At 36.8% G+C, this 18,473-nt stretch overlaps 2 protein-coding genes across 5 annotated transcripts in view; one reads left to right on the forward strand and one right to left on the reverse strand.

Moving 5' to 3' along the window:
• Positions 1-4,707, forward strand: part of MTF2 (metal response element binding transcription factor 2) — a 31,840-nt gene extending 27,133 nt beyond the window's left edge. For 2 of the 4 annotated variants that reach the window (XM_063344386.1, XM_063344389.1), the window contains one exon: positions 1,145-4,386. In XM_063344386.1, the coding sequence (XP_063200456.1) occupies positions 1,145-1,499 (355 nt within the window). In that variant the 3' untranslated portion in view covers positions 1,500-4,386. Of the gene's footprint in view, positions 1-1,144; positions 4,387-4,553 lie in introns of those variants that run through there. The other 2 variants (XM_063344387.1, XM_063344388.1) reach the window with 2 other exon arrangements.
• A 4,676-nt stretch (positions 4,708-9,383) lies between these two features.
• Positions 9,384-18,415, reverse strand: TMED5 (transmembrane p24 trafficking protein 5). The gene is made up of 4 exons (XM_063344491.1): positions 18,185-18,415; positions 15,840-15,937; positions 14,978-15,161; positions 9,384-12,509 (listed from the first exon to the last, which is right to left on the reverse strand). The coding sequence occupies exons 1-4, from the start codon at positions 18,368-18,370 to the stop codon at positions 12,291-12,293; spliced, it is 687 nt and encodes a 228-aa protein (XP_063200561.1). The 5' UTR covers positions 18,371-18,415; the 3' UTR covers positions 9,384-12,290.
• Between the last annotated feature and the right edge of the window lie 58 nt (positions 18,416-18,473).

Raw genomic sequence — 18,473 nt, forward strand, 5'->3', positions numbered from 1 at the left:
TGTGATTTTGTAGATTGTGCTGTGATTTTTCTACAGCCAATAGAGCATGAAAAATTTTTGGCATGGTCTTCATAGATAAATTATTAACTACAATCAACTTTTCTGCAAGTAAATTGTTACTTGAACTTTTCCCTCTCTCGAGTTTAGCAAACGTAAATTTCTCTTTTATTCAGGTACATGGTTCCTCAGTCTACTTATTTTGTCTCCCCTTTGGTTTGTGCTATCAAGTGCTTTCATGAATCATTTTTGTGTGCATTACTGCTACAAATAATCCATCTTCAAAAACCCATGTTTACTTTAGACTTCTGAAATTGTTACCTAGGGGCTTAAGTCACTGTTTTGTATTTCTGCCCTTTATTCCATTTTTTTTAAATGTTAAAAAGATGCCCTCTTTTCCTCAGTATGTTACATAAGTCTTGAACATCAAAGTTCGCATACCACTTAACTTAGGACTTTATCAAACATTTTCTAGTATGTGCAAATTATAGATGTAGGTTTTTACATAAGGATTTATATCTTGGACACTTGGTTTATTCTTCAGTAATGTCAGAAGCTTCTTTTTTTCATTACCAGATATAGACCGGTGTAAGTCTTGGATATACATATTTTTCTGGCCGCTTATAATAAATCTTCACAAAGTCATGTGTACTATAAAACGTAGTCATGTAGAATAGATTTTGTAATATCTTCTTTTGTATTTCAGAATTTTAATTTATTGAGATAAATGCAGCTTAAAAAAACATACATAATTTTTTTTAAAAAGCTGTATTTTTAATTTGTAAATTTAAGCACATTTGGTGCAGGCTCCTCTGAAGACGCTTTTTAAAATTTGCTTAAGAATGGGGTTAAGCTGTATCAAAATAGTACTCTTTAACATAACAAGGCATAAATTAATATAATTCAGGTAACTTTTCAGACATATTGTTAAATTAGTGCAGTTTTCCTTATGTAAATAACTTTTATTTTTCAAGTGTCATATTAATAGTCATCTATCTATAGGCAACGAGTATTTTTATCTGTGAAAAACAGAACAAAGAAGTTATGACTTACATGGAAATAACTGATGATAAAGCATATATTTTGCGTAAGTTCCTTGGAGCTAATGCTGGTTTGTTGTTTGTTTTTTGCTTTTTTTTTTTAATAGTTTATCTGACTCAAGAAAAAGGACTCGTACAGGAAGAACTTGGCCTGCTGCAATACCACATTTGAGAAGAAGAGGTCGCTTTCCACGAAAAGCACTCCAGACTCAAAATTCAGAAATTGTAAAAGATGATGAGAGCAAGGAAGATTACCAGTATGATGAACTCAATACAGAGATACTAAACAACTTAGCAGATCAGGAGTTGCAACTCAATCATCTAAAGAACTCAATTACTAGTTATTTTGGTGCAGCAGGTAGAATAGCTTGTGGGGAAAAATACCGTGTTTTGGCTCGTCGGGTGACGCTTGATGGAAAGGTGCAGTATCTTGTGGAGTGGGAAGGAGCAACTGCATCCTGACTGTAGGACTGAACATTATGTTCACTGCACTGTCATCTGTAAGTACAGTTCATAATGCAGAGCCACGAGAGAAACGTGTCTTTAAATGTGTTTCTAAAAACAAAACAAAACCAGTTTAGCCTTAACATGTAATTGTTATCATTACAGCTCTTGTGATAAAGACTTATCTTTTTAAAATCTGATCTGAAACTTAAATTTTTTAATCTGAACATTATTAGATTGTTTTAGGTTGGGATATTTTGGGTTACAATTGCTTAAAAATGTGCATGGTGTTTTAAAAAGAAAAAGACATTTTCTAGAGAACATTCCATGGATACAGTTATTGTGATTTAGAGAAAATATTATGTAGATAGCACAAATCTTTGAAAAATTTTGGTTTGTTTTCTTACCCAAATGTTTGCAGAAATGTATTTCTATTTCAATACTTTCTAGATTTCATAAGTGCAGTGTATATAATGCCTACTGAAGACTGTAAAATACTGAAGTTTTCTTTCAAACAAAGTGTAAAAAAAAAAAAAAAAAGAAAAAATATATTGAGCCTGTAAATTGCTCTGTGACCAGACTTCATTGTCTTCTTAATATATTCTTTGTGTGTGTGCGTGTGCGCGTGTGTGTATATACATATGTATATATGCACACACATTCTTGTGCATGTATATATATGTGTGATTGTGACCTATGCAATACAAATTATGGGATTGGGCAGCTTCTGAGAATACATCCCATAATTCTTTTTTCAGGAATAGTTGCCAGTATTTACACAGCAGCATTTCTTCTCAGGCTTATTGGGTGCTGTTGCTTTCTATGTACTAAGGAAAAGTGTCAAACCAGTGCAGCGTGTTCTGGCAATGGGTGCAGTCATTGATGTTCATATGCTCTAGGTAATATAATCCATTATTTTCCATGAGAATTAACTGTTAAAAAATAATTCAGGATCTGAACATTTTGAAATTAACTCTACTAGAAATAGCAATTTGAAAGCTATTGTGGCACGCTGATTGTAAATTTTGTGTCCCGGTTACAAACTAAGTTGACAGGAGTCACTCACAAGATTCCTATATATCAGTAAAACCAGTCGTATTTTGATAAATGTGTAGTATGAACAAAGTATATTATTGCACAGGGTCAACAAACAGTTTGTTGCCATTTGAAGTAACATTACTGATTTTTATTACAACATTACCTCTTTTGTTTCTATAAAATGTACCAAGATTTAAATTGATAAGTTTATTTTACTTCTTTTAAAAAAAAAAAAAGTCAAAAAAGTCTCTTGCCAGTATTAGATGTTTTTTTTTCTTTGTCTGCTACTTTTGAGGGGGTTTTAGCCAAAGAGTAAACAGAAGAATATTTTTACTTTGGTGGATATTCACTGTATTGCATAAGGTTAGTTTTCTTACGTGCTTACAGTTTACCACCAAAATAAAATTATGTAACATTTACAAATGACAGAGTGGTTTAAAGTGTACTGCCTGGGTTAGTACTTATTTATTCCATTACTTGATTATTTGACTTTTTCTGCTCATCTTGAACATCTTGAAAAGGTGACTTTTTTCTTTTTTGTTTTTTTTTTCTTTTTTTCCCTGTCACCTTATAGCCAAAGGAAGCAGAGAAAGCTTTTTATCCTGTGCTTGCTTTATGGCTGGCTGGGCAATATTAGCTTTATTAAAAATGCTAATTAAAAACTGCCACTTCTGTTTACCTTCACTAAAATGTGTGGTTTTTTTCTCACACCCTCAGCTATTAATTTAATGTTGCCTTGCCTGTAGCTGCAATATTTTGATAACACAGCAACTTCATGTTAGTTTTTGAATGTTTATATCTTGGGATAATGCAAAATGTAAAGCCTTTGTAACCTTACTCACACCATCTGTATCTGTCTTTATTGTTTCACTTTATCCAAGTCCTTTAATTCTAACTGAACACCAGCAGTATTTTTCGTAAAGTTTCATTTAAAGATAAATATTGGAATGTACTTGGGGTTTTTAGGGGGTGGGGGGAGAAAATATTTGTCAAACTTAAGCTGTCCATAGACTTAACTATTGTGAATGTCATTGTTTCATTTTATTATGGTGGTTGACTTGACTCTGATGTTCAGTTTGTATTTTTGGAATTGCTTTTTTCTTAGAATTAAAAGACCAACATTAAATGTGTGTATTTTTTGAGAGAGAAGAATGAGTTTTGATTCTGTATTCTTGTGAAGTACATACCTGGTGGCATCCTCCCATCCTTTGTTTCTCTATCTTGAGCTCTCCTGTTCCTGTTGTGGAGACGCTTGCCCTGCACATAGGCACTAACTAATGTTCCAGCTATGCTTGAGGGATGCTTTGTTACAAGGTGTCACGTACTGGAAAATGCTGCAATAGTGCTGCTGAAGATACAGCTAGAGTAGTAATTAAAGCACATGTACAAATGCCTTTCCCTCATTTTATGTGAATTTCATTGTATGTAGTAATGGAGTGTCTAAAGGAAAAATACAAATGTTGCTGTATGTAACGATTTCATTTTGGTATGACTTGATCATTGTACGTATGCATGTGTGTAAATATATGTAATTCAACTTTGTTGTGGTCACTGATTTAGAAACATTTCTGTGTGTTATCAGATTTAATATTTTTTCCATTATATGTTATTTGCATTACAGTAGTAGTTAGGTAGGTAAAGGCTCTTGAGGCTGTTCTAAAAATGTGGGCATCACATGAAAAAGACAGCAAAGAAATGATGGCACGTTACTCGTCAGAACTGTAAAATAATCATCATAACAAACTACTTGTCACATCGTTGTTCTCAACAAAAACTTCAAGAGGAATTTTGAATAAAAATTATGCTTTTCTATGCATAACAGGTATTTTGAGTGAGATTACAAAGGAATTTTGAAACATCTGTGTGTTATGTGAAATGAAAGTCAATACTTTGATTTAACATGAAGACAGAAATAAAGCAAAAAAGGCCTTGAAGGTGAAGACAAGCAGTTTCTCTAGAGAGTGGGGGGTAAGATAAGTAGATAAACAGAAAAATGGTCATGTCTTTGGAACATCCTACAAAAGTGATCTTTAGTGTTATATTTTAAAAGGGAATCGGTGAATTGAGATGGAACATGACAAAGCTGGAGATGGAGCAAGAGTCTGAACACGGTGATAAGGATGAACTGGACAGGAGCATCAGTTCTGTGTGCAGAGGGAAGAGAATGAAGCTTGCAAATGCTATGCAGGTAACGTTTTCAGGCTGTAAATTGTGTCATTTTTCTAGTTCCCACGCATGTGCTTCAATGAAAATTAATACTGCAGTTAAGGGTATGGTATTTTCTGGAAATGCAGAAAAAGGTTTTGGATGGTGAGTTGTGTTTGGTTGATGCTGAATTTAAGATCATGGCTAAACACCCAAATGGTGGTGTCAGATCTATCAGCATCCCTGGTTTGGTCAGAAAAATATAGTAACGTGTGAGGGGAAAAAAATTGGAATTGTCAACCTAAAGCTTGTAGAAAAGTTGATTGCTTTTTTTGTACATTGGATCATCTTATAGGTGAGGTATAAAGAAGAGAAAGATGCGGGGAAAGAGACTCCTTGGAGTCCCCGAAGAAAGTTGAAAGGGGAATGACCATCTTTTCTAAAAGATAGTGCAGGACGATAGAAAGACAAGCAAAAGATGAGTATGAGTAGAAGCTGTGCACAGTCTGAGAATGAGCTTGGAATTTGATGCTTTTGCTAGTCTTTTACTCCTATTGTTCAGCAGCAATGAAACAGTAGATTTTTGTATTGTCATGATCTGTTTTGCATTTCTTAATCCGTTAATGTTCCTCCTCTCAGCTAGCTCATCTCTGCTATTCCTTTAATCAGATTTTTTCATATTCTACCATTGAGATCCATATACCGTAACATCAACAGTTCTGATTTTCATTGATGACAAAATGTTTTGCCTTGCAAATACTAGTTTTTCAAATAGAGGTGTAGCTTATACAGTTATCTTCATATCATCTTTCTCCTAATCTGTTTACTGATAATCTTTCACCAGTGTGTATTTTTTTTCACTTGTCCTGATTTGTTTCCAGCTCCTGAATTTGACAATATTCTGTTCTCTTCCCATTATTAGATATTTTGTGTGTGGCATTAATTGACTTGCATGTGGCTTGGTGTCCTGGTCTTCTGTTTACTTTATGTCCAGTGTGGTAGCATTAACTTGCAATCTTGACGTCTGTGGTCTTACTCTAACAAGCTCATTTGCTGCAAAACCTTCTTTACAGCAAGAAGCTAATTAATAGTTCTATTTTGCTCTAAATAAAGTTTGTTCTTCTGTAAGCACTATTTCAAAGTACTCATTTGTGCTCTGCCATTCCCTCATGGATACTCACAAAACTGTTGCTGTTACTGCATTCACTTGTGATAGTTACTGATTCGCTGCGTGTCTCATTCATGAGCATTACTAAGGTTGCCTCTTTGGTGTTTTTTCACCTGCTTGCTCTAACTTATATTCATAACTTCACAAATTAGTTGTATGATGGCAGCGATTGCAAAGCAGGAAGAGAGTAAAATTCTAGAGATTATCAACAATGGTTGGAAATTCAGGGAAAGGGAAATAATGAATGAACGACTCGAAAGGTTTTCAGGCTGTAGGATGTTAAAATATATTTGTCGTGGTAGCAAGAGGAAAAAGGTGAGACTGAAAAGGGGAAGAATATAAAGTAGAACTAAGAATTGATCAAGATAACAATGTGGAGTTCCTTGGTTAGGGAAAGTGATGCTTTTTGTACAAAACCCACTCTTGCCTTTTTCTCCTCCCATGCTTTTTCTTCTGTGCTTGTGGTAATGAGCCCAGGTATTGTTGGTGCTCGCCTGCCTCACAGTCATTCAGAGGTAAGTGCTGAAGCCTTAGAATGGGAACTCCTATTTGTTTGGCCACTGGGTGCCTGAGCCTGCTTCCTTCTTCCCAGTCTGGTGGTGTCATCTTGTGGAAGAGAAGTGACTAGGAAGAATGATTTCAGGAGAGGAGCATAAGTGAATAATGGCTGAAGTGTGTTCAGGGCTTTGGAGGGGATTTGGTTGTACCTGTTCCCTGTCCAGAGAATGTAATCAAGAGTCTTCTCATGAACTGTCAGAAGCTTTTTGTATGGACAGTCATGTGTATCTTCTGACTTTGATTTTTACCACTCCCCGAAATCTTCCAGCATAACAGAAAAATATCCTTAATTAAATGGTTAATGTCAGGTCCTTTAATGTAACATTGAAATAAAGATACAAACTATAGATACATGCTTTTAGAACTTTTCTCTTGGCAACTCTATGCCTTCCTTACACACCTGTATTCCAATTTGGCAGGTAGCTGATGGAAAGTGAAGAAGGATATCTTGTTTCCAGAAATTTTGTACACACTAAGGTAAGAAAGGGACTTTTGAGCTCTGTGAGTTCCAAGTGTCATTAACTGCCCTCAACTATAGCAATTGATGGTATGAGAGAAGATGATGTAATTCAGTGCTTCTGGTGAGACTTCAGCAGTATAGGTATGCTTACTATTAATTTTTTTATGATTTTTACTATTAATGTATTATTTTTATTATTTTCATACTATTTTATTATATTTACCTGTGATAAAAATCAACTGTTACCTTAAGTAAACTGTTAGTTTTGAAAACACAACCATACAGTAAGGCATATTTTGATCTGCTCTGCAATAACTTACAAATATGGTGCTCACCTCTGCACTAAGCATTCCTCTTATATGAATAGTGAGTTTCTGTGAATGAGGTACTACCAGAGCAGGGGGAAAGCATGGAAAAGAAGGGCTTAACATAAGCCATTTCTCAGCAATAACTGAGTTGTATGTCTCCTGTCTGCGCTAAAAGTTGCTAAGTTTTAAAATGAAACAGTCTCAAAGAGAATTGTTCTTTGAAACTAGGGAAGGCACAGGAACTGTTAAAGACATCGGATAGAGCTCAATCTACTTAGTTCCAGGCTGTCTTAATTAACTGTTGGGGATAATGAGTCTTTAGGACAGATAGCTGTGTAAATACTTGTTTTGAAAATACTCAGGAAATTAAAAAAAAAAAGTAATTGCGATGGCTGGTTGAATCAAGTTTTTAACAAGGTAGTGTTAGCACTGTATCACATGGTCATGGACTCAGGGTAATGCTGCAACCTGACAGACGAGCGGAGCTGGAGGAGGTGCTGCACTCTGGAGTGCATGAGATGCAAAGGACTTGTGCCAGACTGAGGTACACAAGTGTTAGACGGTTAACGCCAGAGATCCTTTAACATAATAACATTGAAATAAAGATACACACTATAGATATATGCTTTTAGGAAGAAATTTAGGCAAAAAGGTGTCATTTCTCCCAGTGTGCACTTTGAGAGACCAGTAAGGGGAACTGTTTTTGTCCAAAATGGCTTTTGATAGTTTTCACTGTGCATGTACCTTTTCAAGTCAAACCACTGTTCCTTCTACAATTAAATTGCCTAATCTCGTAACATAACATTGTACCTTAGTATTTTATGGTATCTGCCTCATCAACTCAAAACACAGCACAAAAAGGAAGTTCCTGTTTCATTATTTGAACAATGTGGTTAGCAGGCTTCCGGACAGGCCCGGGTTTCTCAGGAGTCTTATGAAATGGTAAACAAACTCAGATTTGTCATCTGTATTGCTTGTTTAAGCTGGAAAAAAAAACCCTCCAAAATTTTGAGCTTTTAGCGTCAGGATCTTGTGTATTCTCTTATGAATAATGTGAAATTATTACATACTAATAACTAGTAGTAATTTATATTGCGGATTTCTTAATTGCTACAGTTCAGTATTCTGTGGTACTACTTTTCTGTTTTCCTTCTATTTTTTCCTAGGTGTTTATTTTTAATATGCTGACGATACCTAATCAGAAATTAAAATACTTATATTGTGAAATAAATTGTTTCTTTAGAGGAGGAAAATATAAGAATTAATGGAAGCACTCAACAGGTCATCAGATGTTAGTTGATGTTTACTGCTGAAAAATATACTTATTTTTTTAATTCTTTTCAGTTTCATGTGCCTCACCTACAGCTGTTAACTGGAAACACACAAACATGCACATGAGTTAAAACAATATATCAAGACAAAGTACCTCCTGTAAAATCCTTTGTAAAAGGGTTTGTGAGGACAAAGATCGCCATTGGGTTAGAGCAGTAGTGTTTCTTGAGTTCAAGCGTCAACTTGCTCCTGTCTTTCCGTGGTAGTGCAAGCTTATGCATTCCCATATCTGTTCCTTGGCATATTTTCTCTCACTTTTTTTTTTTTTCAGGTGAGACACTTGGGGCTTGGTTTAGTTACTAACAAGTAATACTCAGCTAGACAAATAGTTTCCCACCTGGGCGCTGATTTAATACGAAGCTGTCTTGATTTAGGCTGGCTTGAGGGTCTTACTGTCTCTTGCTTTGAACACAGAACTTTACTAGTCTCAGTAGTATCATTGACCTCTACTGTAATTTTGCACAAGACAGTACCTGCTGTTCTTCCCAGGATTACTCCTAACTTTATTGCCTGCATAACTGAAGCTACGCCATTCTGTGTGTGTAATAAACTACAGGTGTTATATGGAATATAAAAATTAAGTTGCAAATGGGGGGGGCAGGGATTAAAGCTCATACCTCACATGCATCTGATAACTTCAAAACTAAATGTATTTTGTTACAAAGATCAGAAGTTGGTGTCATTCAGATCTGACACCTGTGTAAATCTCAAGTTTTTTGCATTGATAAAGTTGATCTTGGGTTACAGTAAATAAGAACACAATCTGAACACTGCAGGAGGCAAAAATGAAAATGCTGCATTACTAAAGTTCTTGTTAGCTTAGCATCCTTGATCTCTTGCAGCATTAATAAGTAAAGCATTTTTCCTTCATTATGAAATGAGGAACACAAACGCAGGTTTAAACTTCATTTATTGAAAATCTCAGAATTTTGCATAATTTTATTCAACATCTGCAAGTCTTAAAACATTTCTGAATAAAAAGTCCATTAAGAAAAACGTTTAGATTTATATTCTCCTTTGTAAATTTTATACAGTCAAAAGCCATCTACTAAATTTTCTGTAGCTGCATGTTTAAATATTGAATCCTTCACCTATGAGAAACATATTCCAGCTGCCAAAGTCAAAGCACAGTTACCTTTATAGTTATTCCCTGTTTTGTTTTTCTATAATGAACTTTGAATGGGGAGAAAACACAGTCGGAGCTCTTAGTTGCAAAACTCTGCTGACAATTGTTGTGTTATTTTCCTTTTGCCACAGACAGCTATTTGTAATCGGAGAAACTGCTGCAGTTCAGTCTTGTGTCTTTGATCAGAGAAGTCCGTGTTCATTAGCAGCTTATGCTAACACACCATAACTGTTTCGCCACTGGATGTAAACCACTGTCAGAGGGGCACAGCAGAGCAGCTGGTGAACCTAATCCCTTGAGGTGCCCTTGGAAAACTTGGCAGAGCTCATCTGTTGGAGGTCTAAGCTGAAATCTAGAATCTAGTAGCTTTGATATAAGAGGTAGGTGTCTTAGTCACAGCTTCATAGAGCTGGTTTGGCATTTTGCAGATGGTTTGTGGCTTCACAATCACGGTGATGCAAGTGAAGATACATCTTCTCTTCTAGCAAAAGAGGCAGAGCCCTAAGAATCTTATTTACCTGTCCTGAAGGGACCTGATCAAAACCTTGGAAGTTGACTTCAGTGAGCTTTGGCTTAAGCCCTGATGTACATATGTTGTATATTGGTATTGGGAGATGTCCAGGGAAATGTCAGAAAAATATTTGCTACTCCAGCAGAAAGAATTAATTTTTCCTAGACTTTGTCCTGATCACAGAAAAAATCTTTGTAACTCCAGGCAGTTTAGAATAGAAAGCATCATGTAGAAAAAAGATATGCAGAACCCTAAAGGGAAACAGTCTTACTTTGGACACAGCTTTGCAAAAAGAAAAAGTAGCTCAACAGCTTTTGGAGCCCTCTTTAACAAGTTAAAAGTTATATTTTGTGACATAATACTTTTGCTTATAAAAACTATTGTTTGAAGTTGAAGCTGAAGTGCTGTTTCTATGTACTGTAGCCCTTGCTAGCATCTGCTTTCTTTGAACAAAGTGTTTCTTCATGCATCTACTGACCCTGATTTATCTCCATAAAATAATTCTTAATCACAGAGTCTCAAAGTTGCAACTGTGCTGTTCATACCTACATGACCCAACAACAGGCACAACACTAATACATACGCTTTTAAAACACTTTTTTTCAAAAGTGGGTTTTTTTTAAGAAAGTGTTTTTTTTAAAAACACTTTTGTGTGAAATGGAGTTTAACGCATTTATACACGAAATTTCAGTGACTTGGCACACTGTAAAAATTACAAACTTTGAACTATTAAAAAACATTAATTGTCATACACCAGGCGTTTTGGCAAAAGTTCTCCATACCCTCGCTACGCTGTTAAATGCCACTTCATCCAGAAATTATAAATTACTGATTTGAGGATAGCTTTGCCTTAGTTAAGTAATATTACATCTTCAGTTAATCCTAAAATTTCAAGCCTGTACTTCCTGTTCAGGTAACTTATGCCTTACTCATATAAATAGCTAGATATAGAAACACTGCTCAGATGAACTAAGTGTACTTACACAGCTAAAAGACTTGTGAGGGTGAGCAAAAAGGGAAAGTTTAGGTGAACAGCTTTGGTTTTTCATGCCTGTGTAAGTTACCCTATTAACTGCTACATTAGCCATAGAGGTAATAGACAAAAACTAATAAAAAATAACTTGGCAAGTAAGAGGGATTTTGAGACTACAAAAATGAATGTTCAGGTAATATCACATACTGTGATACACTCTCTCCCCTCTTCCCCCCTTTTATTAAAGGGAAAGAATAATATGAGAAATGACTTCTTGAAAATTGCATAAGGTTACAGTAACAAAGAGTTCGCAAACCATACTTCAAGGTGTGTGTGCATTTGTATACCATGTAGTCACTTGTCTCTTAAATCTCATGTAACAGCCAAAAAGGAGAATAGGGTTGTACAACTACAGGACAGAAAGATTTATGAATAGAAATCGTACCTATTTTCTCTAATTCTCTTCAACAATGACTCGATTTCACACTGATGGTGGTTTTTTTTTTTTTTAAAGTGCTGATGTTAGTCATCTGCATATAAAAAGAGTTCTCATTTTGTTCTTGCAATATTAGCCCAGTGTTTCTCCATGATTCCATACAACAAAGGCTGAGGATTTTTAAAAGCATGTAACTCTGAAGATAAATGACAGTAACTATGGACTACCCCTGTAGGCCCCAATCCTGTAAACATGCTTAGGCACACATGTAAATTCACTCAATGTTTAACAGCACATAAGCCAATATCTAAGTTACCATTTAAAGTTTTATGTGAACATGAAAAAAAGATAGTATTAACACTTCTTTGCATATGCACCAAGCATCCTGTGTGCTATGCATAAGTTAGTCGTTAACAATCATTAACAAATGCTACAAGTACAAAAAAATAGTTAGTAGTTCTTGCAAAAATGGAAGAGCTCAGGGCAAGGCATTCTGTCCATGTTTAAAAAAAAAAAAAAAAAAAATCAGAACAGAAACATAAAAACCAACAAAAAAACCCACCAAAACAAACAAGAACACCAGCAAAAAACAACCAAGAAGCCCAACATGAATTGAAAACCCGATGTCTACTGCCTGTTCAAAAGAATCTGAAAGGTCATAGTTTTATTTTTACTTTTTTCTCTCTTTACTGTAGTAGTTTATTGCTTCCCCTCTCCCCCCATACCTGTTATATTGTTATGATCACACTGGATATTAAGTTCTACTTTTCCTCTTATCTTCAAAGAGACTTTTCAACATGTAAACCTGAACAGCTGATACCACCACCATTACTCCCAAGTTGACCATGGACCAGAAATTCACTCTGTCAAAGTTGCTTTCTTGTATATTTCGGTCACGAGCCTCAAATGCTCTGAGCAGTGTCTGAATCTGGACGCTCTTGCTTAATCTGGCTTTGACACTGTTGATCGATTCCTGGTAAGTAACAAAAGAGTATTTTTAGGAGAGAAAAAAAAAGAACACCTGAATCAAATGTATAGCTTGCAACACATACAAAATATTAATATTGTGTTACCACCTGTAATTTAATTTCTTGCCAAGTAGTTAATTTCACTTTAAAATACATATCTCATCACAGTTTTCATTAATTTGTTTAGCCTGTTTATTTTACATCACCTAAAAAGGCTTAATTAACATAGCATTAAGGTTCTATAGTAATTTGGTTTTTCCCTTTTACAGGCTAAGGAGGTGAGAGAGAAATCGAACCTGAAATTGTTTTTTTAATATTCTGTGTATCTTGGGGAACTGTGATTCCAGGTATTCAGACAAGTGAAAAGCAGTGATCTCTACAGAACTAGTCTCAAAACAAGTCATGTAGTAGTAGATAAATGTAGGGCCCTTTTTCTGCTGGATAATCAAATCAAGGCACTTTTTAATGCAAACTACACTTAGGACTATAGCTGTAGCAAAAGTAGTACAGTAATGTTCTATTCCCATATTCTTTTTATGCTTTCACTGTAGTGGCTATAAACTGCTGCTTCAGCTTTGATACTAAAGCAGAATTTTGACAGTAAATTGTGAATAGGACAAGTGGAGGTCCTACAAAGCACACGCAGTGTGTCTCAGGGAATCAGAGGAAGTACAGGAATGCTCTGGCCATATCAACAGCAGCTCAAGACCTACTCCTTATTCTGCATTTACAAAGTCAACACCTGGTCCTCTAACATTTTCATCCACAACATAATAGATAGTCACAACCTAAAAGCTGATCTCATGAAGTGCTGATTTATGTTCTTGATATTATTATGGGACTCTGAAGTAACTTTAGTGAGAAGAGTAACGTGTGCAGTAACAGGAGGCTATAAATTAAAAAGCAAACAAACACCAAACAAACAAAATCCCAAAAAGGTGAAACTCAGCAGTAACATTTTCTCCATGGATGTTTTCTCTGTTGCATATTTAACAAATATTTCAAAAGAGTTATTTTGGAAGCCAAATAATTTTATGATTATACTAAAGTTCATATGTTACACAATAAGGAATATCAACACCGTAAAAGAGCTTTAAAAAATAAGACACAATTCCCCATTTTTCCCACCAAATATGGTGTTATCTTTAAGTTAAACTACTAAGTGTTTATGTAAGTCCTCACAGAACTTGCAAGTAAAGTAATAACTTAAGTAAACAATGGCATCAAATACTAATGTTAACTTTACAAAAATTATCCACTTCATAAGATTTGCAAGGCTCTCAAATAAAGACAAGTTCTGCAGGTCTTTTTCTTTTGGAAGAGATAGCAGTATGTACACGAGTTGCTATAAAATCCATTCAAGTATTGCTTGTGACTAGTGAGAGGGATTTTCTTCAAAATTTCCTCTATAAACTTTGTTTTTTTCTGATTTTCTTGATTGCCAATTTTAAAGAAGATCTGGCCAGCTTTTCAGATTCTGTATTTGGCTTTAACTATGTAAAAGTGTATTGTACATATTGTACACCTATAAAAGATCATACACATTAAGTTTGTTTTGTTTAAAAGTCTGCATTTTGATTATTGCAATAGATAGAATACAAACAATGTCATTCCCTACACCAGTGTATTCAGTAAGTGTGGGTGTTGGTTTGGCTTGGTTTTCTGGGGGGCGGTTGTGTGGTTGGTTGTTTTTTCTTTAAGATACCTGTTGTCTGTAACTACGAGCAAACAGACAGTGGCTTACTGCATCCTACCCAGCACTAAGAACAGTGGTACAGGAACACCAAATGATCCTCTACTTCTACAGTAATGTCGACATTTAATGATCGTGAAAGGAAACAGAAGCTTTGACTCAGCAGTAGTCTTCATCCTACATCAAATCAGGCCAGCATAAAGTTTAAGCAAACTTTACCATTCATACAATGTCTGCAAAGGGGAACCTGCAGTGTAGTACAGATTAACTCCTGTCCTGTTTTTTTGGGGGGAAAAAACCTCATAAAGTAATATATAAATTATTGAAGATAGAAATACTAATCCATCCGCTGGTTGGAGAACTTGTGCAAAGATGGGAAGAGGCTAATGTGCTGCTTTATTTTCAAACATTGATAAAAATCTATGCATTGGTTCCAACTACATCATTAGGATTAAGTGATACTTTAATACTATAAATATTCATTTCATTGCTGCTAGGGAGAAGTGTCCCATTTTAGCAGCAGGAAGGAAGCACGCTGAACTGGAAACAGTAAGGAAGCTAGGCAGTGTCTTCTTGCTGATTCAGAGTCTACTCTGAAAATATTCTCAAGTTTCTGTGTGGAAGCAAGAGAGCCATGACATTCATGCATCAGTAAAAGCAATCCATGGAACTGGAATAGTTTCCAGGATGATGCACCAGACCAAGGCAGAATGGCTGAATGACATTGATTTTTTTTCTGTATGTTCTTACATTGAAGAGAATTAAAGATCAAATACTAACCAGAATGTCTTCCAATTTCATATCTAGGAGATCTGTGCCTGTAACATACTTCTTCCAGTCTTCCTGATCTTGTCCGTCGTCTCCCATATTGTCCAAGATCAGTTCAAAGAAAATCACCTTTTCAGAAATGGTACTGAATGTGTTGTCAAAGCAGAACATGTAATCTCCATCTTCTGTTTCTACCCTGTGTATATGAGCAAAATGTCATTAAATTAACTACACTTTTTGTGCTAGTTCTCAAAAAGTAAGTTTTTGTAAGCAAACTTTCCTCTTTCAGACTGACAATCATGCACTTAAGATAACTGGATATGCTTTTTATATAAAAACTAGCACTCTAAAGCACATTACAGATTGCACAATCACAGCTAAACAATCCCACGGACTCTAAAGGCTTAAAATAATGAAGACAGTGGCTTGCTTTGATTTTCCTTTATGGGGATTTTGAATCAATATTAATCATTACAAAAAAGCTATCACATGAGTGGAATTCTTATACTCTACAGCAAAATTAGAATAATTACTAGATATTTTGATAAAAGGATTGGAAAAATAGGGGACTTTTCAGTTTATTATTTATATGACTGACAAAATCTTTTTTTCAAGTCCACAGTAATTATTTTTGTTCACTGACCATTAACAGCTATCATGAAAACAAAAATATCCTTCACTTCACGGTAAGATCCATGTAAAAAGCATTCCGTGCTTAGTATTTAGTAATTGGTATTCTCAAACTGTCCTCTTAGAAAGTCTTCTGTAATTCCAAGGAATAATAAGTACTCAACCTTTATTTTAGTTATATTTGTTAAAGAAACCAGAAAAGTATTTTATGTAACACTTGTAAGTTTGAAGATTTTAAACTTACGTATGAACTCCATCTGATTTTCTTTCATCAAAAACGAGAGTTTCACCTTTTGGAGATAGTAGATGAAAATCAACATCTAATCCTGCTCCATCTAGAACCTGTGAAACAAAGAAAAAAACACCTCCAACCAGTGGAATTCCTGTTTGCATTGCTGATGGCAACATTTTTAGGGAGGCAAACACAAGGGAATTGATACAGAAAGAATCTGAAAGCTGAATCTGCCTGCAGGAGTTCACACCAAATTAATCGGAAACAGATTAAAAATGGGTTCAACCCAAAAGTATTTTAGCCATTTCAAATCTTAAACTACATAGGACCTAATCATTCTAGGCTGGGTTTATATCGAACCCTTCCCTAATTGTTTTTAAGAACGCATACAATTTTATTGATGGGTGGGTTAGACAACCTGTAAGACTACCAACAGATGGCTAAATCTAGCATTTCTATGGCAGACATCATTGATGGGTAAGTACCAGCGCTGGTTTGTGGTAGAAATTTTTGTAACAAAGATCTGTCACTTTTATGTATATCCGCATATATATAATTGTATAAGAACACAATCTATGCAGTATCATCCCTTAAGATCTTTATGTTGGGTGAATTAACAGTGTAGAAGACAGGATTTGACGTTTTATGCCAATCAAAGCTGTACTACAGACCTTCTCATCTTTCAACGCAGACTTAAGGTCTGAATTCTCACAGTGCATTCTCATTTCCCAAAAGTAGAGGGAATTGAAGGCATTTAGCTTCCCAAGCTCCTAAGTGTGTAAGGTATTACAAAGCTGTGCTGCTTTAACTGTATAATGTGGCTACAGTTGTATCACCACATAGAATCATAGAATGGTTCGGGTTGGCAGGGACCTTAAATATCATCTAGTTCCCACCCCCCTGCCATGGGCAGGGACACCTCCCAGTAGACCAGGTTGCTCAAAGCCCCATCCAGCCTGGCCTGGAACACTTCCAGGGACGGGGCATCCACAGCTTCTCTGGGCAACCTGTTGCAGTGTCTCACCACCCTCACAGTAAAGAATTTCTTCCTAATATCTGATGTAAATCTCCCCTCTTTCAGTTTAAAACCATCACCCCTTGTCCTATCATTATCCCTGATAAAGAGTCCCTCCCCATCTTTCCTGCAGGCCCCCTTTAGGGACTGGATCTGTAGAAATTCTCTATGGGGAAGGTGGTAACTGCATAAGGGGGCAGAGGGAGATAATTTTTAGGATGTTACTTAGGTCCATGCTAGGGGATTTTTTTTGTTTGCTTGTTTTCCAGTGAGCTATTTGCATATAGCAGTCTGCTCCTGCTGAAATTGAGGGCAAAGTTTACACTGACTTAAAGTGACACTGAAGATTTACCAAAAAACGAGAAAGGACAAGGAAAATAAGTAGCTAACAGCTGATCAAATTGAAAACCACACATAGTGATATACCTTTAGGGCTATGACACTATGTAAGCACCCGGAACAAAACTTTGTATCAGCACAGTGTTTAATGCATGATGTCTTTGGAGAATGACCTGCATCTCTACGTTAAATATTCCTACGCTTTAGCCACTAACAATCCAGGATCATTAAGTACGGAATAAATCTGTTTCCAATAACATACAGAGCTCCTTTTCAACACATTCAAATAGAAAGATGATTCGTTGCTGTTAGCAATAGTGCTAAGAAATTTTGCCTGCGTAGAAATAAATTCACTGTTTACATGTTTGTTCTCTCTAAAATAAATATTTTGATTATGATTAAAATAAAATCCTACATGGTTATTGCAAAATAAACTCCTGCTTTGCTTATAGAGAGCTCTGAACAAAGCCTGAACACGTCAACCTTTCCTGTTCAGTTCTGTATGTAATAATGATTAGAAAATAATCAGGATTTTTAGTTGGGAAACAGAGGTGGGGGGAAAAGGGGTGGGGGGTGGAGAGAGACAGTTCCCAGCCAATTCTGAGGCACAGCAGCAGGGTGGGAAAATACTGTGGCTGTTCTGGTGAAAAAAAGTCTTTTATTTTAAGGAAAGAAAGAAAAAAAGGCCGAGATCTTTCCCAGAGATACCTGGGGAACGCCAGTCTTCCCAAAAAGGGCATCACGACCTTAATGTCAGTCCAGAGAAATAAGGCTGCTTTTGCAAAACTTTCACCGCGGAGGTAAAAAGGCGTTCTTCCGCAGGACGTGGGGGCAGCGGGGCGGCCTCCCGCAGCCGCCGCCGCCGCTCGCCGGGGCCAGGCCGGCGGGGCCACCGGGGCTGCCTCCCGGGCAAGGGCAACCCGGGATGCCGCTACCTGCCCGAGCCCTGCTCGCTAGCCGGGCCTCGGAGCCTCCGTTAAGGGGAACCGTCGGCCGAACCCACCTGGTACTCCAGCTCCAGCGAGGCCTCCTTGCGCATGGGCTGGTAGAAGCACTCCCTGCGACCGGCGGGAAGCGTGAAGGTGAAGTCGCTGTCTAGGGAAGGGCTGAACTCGGCGGCGGCGGCTTGCGGCGACAGGAACAGCCCCAAACACCCGAGAAGCAACCCGGGCCACGGTACCGGCACCATCGCGGCGGCGCGGAGAGAGCGGCAGGCGGGGCCGGTCCCGCCCACGCCCCCGGGGGCCGGTCCCGGCCCCCGGGGGCGTGGGCGGGACCGGCCCCGCCGCACG

Source organism: Chroicocephalus ridibundus, chromosome 8 (assembly GCF_963924245.1).
Source record: "Chroicocephalus ridibundus chromosome 8, bChrRid1.1, whole genome shotgun sequence".
NCBI classification, from domain to species: domain Eukaryota; kingdom Metazoa; phylum Chordata; class Aves; order Charadriiformes; family Laridae; genus Chroicocephalus; species Chroicocephalus ridibundus.